The following is a 4,341-nucleotide window of genomic DNA, read 5'->3' on the forward strand; positions in this document are numbered from 1 at the left end:
CAATACCACTATATTTAAGGTTGAAATTGGATTTGCAAGGTGAAGATGAGGGAATTCGAGAAAATCTTGATAATGAAAGTTTTCCCTCATGCAGGACATCATATTTACCAAAGAAGGGAAACAGATAATTCCCATGTCTTCAATGTGTTTGTGTGTCTTTGGTACCTGAGCGGCAGCCAAAACCACAATTTTTGTGATTGAAATTGGTTTTGCAAGTTGAAGATGAGGTAATTGCAGAAAATGTTGATAATGAACCTTTTCCCTCATGCAGGAAAGCATATTTAACAAAGAAGCAAAACAAAGATCTTGCACATCTTCAAAGAGTTTGAGTGAGTTTTGTACCTGGGAGGAAGACAATACCACAATATTTAAGATGGACATTGGATTTCGAACTTGAAGAGGAGGGAATTCAAGAAAATGTTGATAATGAAAGTTTCCCAGAATGCAGGAAAGCATGTTTAACAGAGAAGCAAAACACCTATTTCCCACATCTTCAAAGAGTTTGTGTGAGTTTTGTACCTGGGAGCAAGCCAATACCACAATTTTTGAGATTGAAATTGGAATTCCCATTTGAAGATGAGGGAAATCAAGAAAATGTTGATAATGAAAGTTTCCCAGCATGCAGGAAAACATGTTTACCAACGAAGCAAAACACATATTTCCCACATCTTCAAAGAGTTTGTGTGAGTTTTGTACCTGGGAGGAAGCCAATACCACAATTTTTGAGATTGACATTGGATTTCCTATTTGAAGATGAGGGAAATCAAGAAAATGTTGATAATGAAAGTTTCCCAGAATGCAGGAAAGCATGTTTAACAGAGAAGCAAAACAGATATTTCCCACATCTTCAAAGAGTTTGTGTGAGTTTTGTACCTGGGAGGAAGACAATACCACAATATTTAAGATGGACATTGGATTTGCAAGTTGAAGATGAGGGAATTCAAGAAAATGTTGATAATGAAAGTTTCCCAGAATGCAGGAAAGCATGTTTAACAGAGAAGCAAAACACCTATTTCCCACATCTTCAAAGAGTTTGTGTGAGTTTTGTACCTGGGAGCAAGCCAATACCACAATTTTTGAGATTGAAATTGGATTTCCCATTTGAAGATGAGGGAAATCAAGAGAATGTTGATAATGAAAGTTTCCCAGAATGCAGGAAAGCATATTTAACAAAGAAGCAAAACATATATTTCCAACATCTTCAATAGGTTTGGGTTGAATTTGTGATGATTTTGGTGTGAAGTTCCATGTAGGGCGGCTTTTGAAAAACTTGCCACATTCCCAACCTCCTACAAATTTGACCTATCATGGCCAAAGATGCCATGATAAAGTGGGAAATATGTGTTTTCCTTCTTTGTTAAAAATGCTTTCCTGCATGCTGGGAAACTTTCATTATCACGGTTTTCTTGATTTCCCTCATCTTCAAATAGGAAATCCAATTTCAATCTCAAAAATTGTGGTATTTGCTTGCTCCCAGGTACAAAACTCACCCAAACTCTTTGAAGATGTGGGAAATAGGTGTTTTGCTTCTTTGTTAAATATGCTTACCTGCATGCTGGGAAACTTTCATTATCAACATTTTCTTGATTTCCCTCATCTTCAAATAGGAAATCCAATTTCAATCTCAAAATTGTGGTATTTGCTTGCTCCCAGGTACAAAACTCACCCAAACTCTTTGAAGATGTGGGAAATAGGTGTTTTGCTTCTTTGTTAAATATGCTTACCTGCATGCTGGGAAACTTTCATTATCAACATTTTCTTGATTTCCCTCATCTTCAAATAGGAAATCCAATTGCAATCTCAAATAATGTGGTATTGTCTTCCTCCCAGGTACAAAACTCACACAAACTCTTTAAAGGTGTGGGAAATATGTGTTTTGCTTCTTTGGTAAATATGCTTTCCTGCATTCTGGGAAACTTTCTTTATCAACATTTTCTTGATTTCCCTCATCTTCAAATAGGAAATCCAATTGCAATCTCAAATAATGTGGTATTGGCTTCCTCCCAGGCACAAAACTCACACAAACTCTTTGAAGGGTTGGGGATTAAAACCAAACAGAATCCATCCATCAGTGTCTCTTTAGTGGTTCAATCTAAAAGGCTAGTACTAGTACTATACCCTTTATAGCACTATACACAGCCAAGTATTGTCGTTATCTGACAGCAGAGACAGTACCCAATCTATTATATTACATTGAGCCTTTCTCACGTTTGTGAATGAACTGTATCCATCACATAAGCCATTTATCATACTCTGACCGCACCCAATTGATCTTCCTTTCCAAAATCAATTCAGAAAATGAACCAAGCAATGTCATATTTCTCACATAATTAATCAGTGAAATCTAATCAGTGATTGCTAGTAGTGTCCCAGTCGGATGATGCCGGATGGCAGCCAATTGCCAATGTCAATTTATGTCATTCAGTCCGTGGTTCAATCTTACCTAATTGGGCATATGAAACCCAAGTGGCAGTCGGTGCCAACTCCTTTTGGAAAGGGCTATGTATTATAATTGTGAACACTTAGCATTGGCCAGGTTTCGCATGGAAATGTAAATGGGGGTAACCCATTAGGGGTACACAAGCATCTCAACCCGACCTTAAAAACCCATCCAAAAAACCCGTGCCAACCCGATTGATTTTGAGTTTTTGGCACTAAAAAATCCAAAAATCAATTGGGTTGCCATGGGTTTTATTAGGTCGGGTTGAGATGTTTGTGTACCCCTATTGGTATTGGATGTGCCACTTAATTCCCCCGTGAGGTCATCAGGTGTTTCCCTCTCAATAATCAACTTGGCCTTTCGCCCAATCAATGGGGGGAAAAAAAGGAAGATCTATAGCATGCCCTTTAGGACGTTCAGCCAAAAGACGACCACAGCCTACCCCACAAGGTTCCAGCCAGATCATTGCGGATTTAGATGCCAGCGAGGTACGCTGGCTGGAACAACAGTCCCAACGCTTGACAAATCAACCACCACCTCAACATGAAGCGATGCAGGCACCTCCTCCAGACCTATTCGATCCTGAGGGTGAAAACGACTATATTTCCGATATCAATCCTGAAGAAGCATACCTCATTAATCATAATATCCTGGACGACAGCAATGAGGAGCCACCTGAAGTCAACAACTTCAGTGAATACGTGAAGGGTTCAAACTACAAAAAAAAACAGATCAAAGAGGCCCAAAATTGGGCAAAGGTGTTTGGTCCGATGTTCCTCGATTTCATGGTAGGTTCCAAACGGACAACTCAATGGGGTCTAGACACTTGGAGTGTCGATTACAACAAGTCTTGTTCATGTGGAACTGGTAAAAACCGCTTGCGAAAGGTAGACCTGGTGGACCTTACAAGTACTGTAAAATTGACTTCTGCATTTCCACCTTTCACTTAGCTGATTGCCTATCAGAAAACAGGTCGCAATCAAAAGGCAATCCTTTTCTGTGACTGTCTACCTGATCAAGTGAGGCTAATCCGGATGGGATTCATTGGAGGGTCTCCAATTCACCCTGAGAGTGCATTTTCAATCAGACTCTTGCGACTTCACCATAGCCTATGGAAGTATTGCTCAGTTCAAACACAGGGCTTCTCACTTGGTTTTGATGAATTCTTGGATCCAGCTAACCCACTCCTTTTGGTAGCGGGTACAAGTGAGGTATGTAATTTATCCTCTCATTCCAATGGTATCATGAATTTTTACTCATCAATGTTCTTATGTCAGCCTCGAAGGTGGCGACGGCCTTTCTCCCTGGCTATAGACGCTTACAGACAGATGCTTCGATATGAGGAGGAGCTGACCATCCGTGCACTAGGTCTAACGACCATGGAGAAGTTGGCCATGAATTGCCCACGGTGTTTTGGACCTCTTCAAGCAAACCCTGAACCTGATGAGCCGGACTACATAGTTTGTGTCGATGGAAATTTCCAGCATCGCCGGCACAAGGCAGCCAGTCGAGAGTATGAAGAAAAGGTGGTTAAAATTCCTCCTCTATTCATTGATCCCAAAAAGGTCGAAGAATGGGAGCCCGTGAAGAACAAACATGTTGTCAAATCTAATGTATTTTCAATCCAAAATAAAGCACCTCCTCTCATGTCAGGGCTGAAAAAATTCTTCCGTATAAGGATCATTGCTCTTCTCAGCATACTGCAGCAGCAGACCAGCGAGGTGGCTCGACATGGAAGGCTGCCGATGAAACAGGCCTCATTGGGATGGCCTGTCAACATGATCATGTGCTGAGTTTTGTCAATGTGGTTCAAAGCGGTGAAAGGCAAGTCTATCAAATACTAACCCTAAGCATGATGAAACTACGGGAATGCGAGACGTTCCAAAGTGACAATGCGCAAT

General features: G+C 40.6%; 1 protein-coding gene across 1 annotated transcript; it reads left to right on the forward strand.

The window, feature by feature from the left end:
• Positions 1–2,811: 2,811 nt before the first annotated feature.
• Positions 2,812–3,782, forward strand: MELLADRAFT_93876 (uncharacterized protein; the record flags this gene model as incomplete). Its single annotated transcript, XM_007416581.1, has 3 exons — positions 2,812–3,349; positions 3,461–3,646; positions 3,718–3,782. 3 exons carry the CDS (start codon positions 2,812–2,814, stop codon positions 3,780–3,782), a joined length of 789 nt encoding a protein of 262 aa, XP_007416643.1.
• Positions 3,783–4,341: the final 559 nt, after the last annotated feature.

Source organism: Melampsora larici-populina (genome assembly GCF_000204055.1).
Source record: "Melampsora larici-populina 98AG31 unplaced genomic scaffold MELLAscaffold_62, whole genome shotgun sequence".
Lineage (NCBI taxonomy): Eukaryota > Fungi > Basidiomycota > Pucciniomycetes > Pucciniales > Melampsoraceae > Melampsora > Melampsora laricis-populina.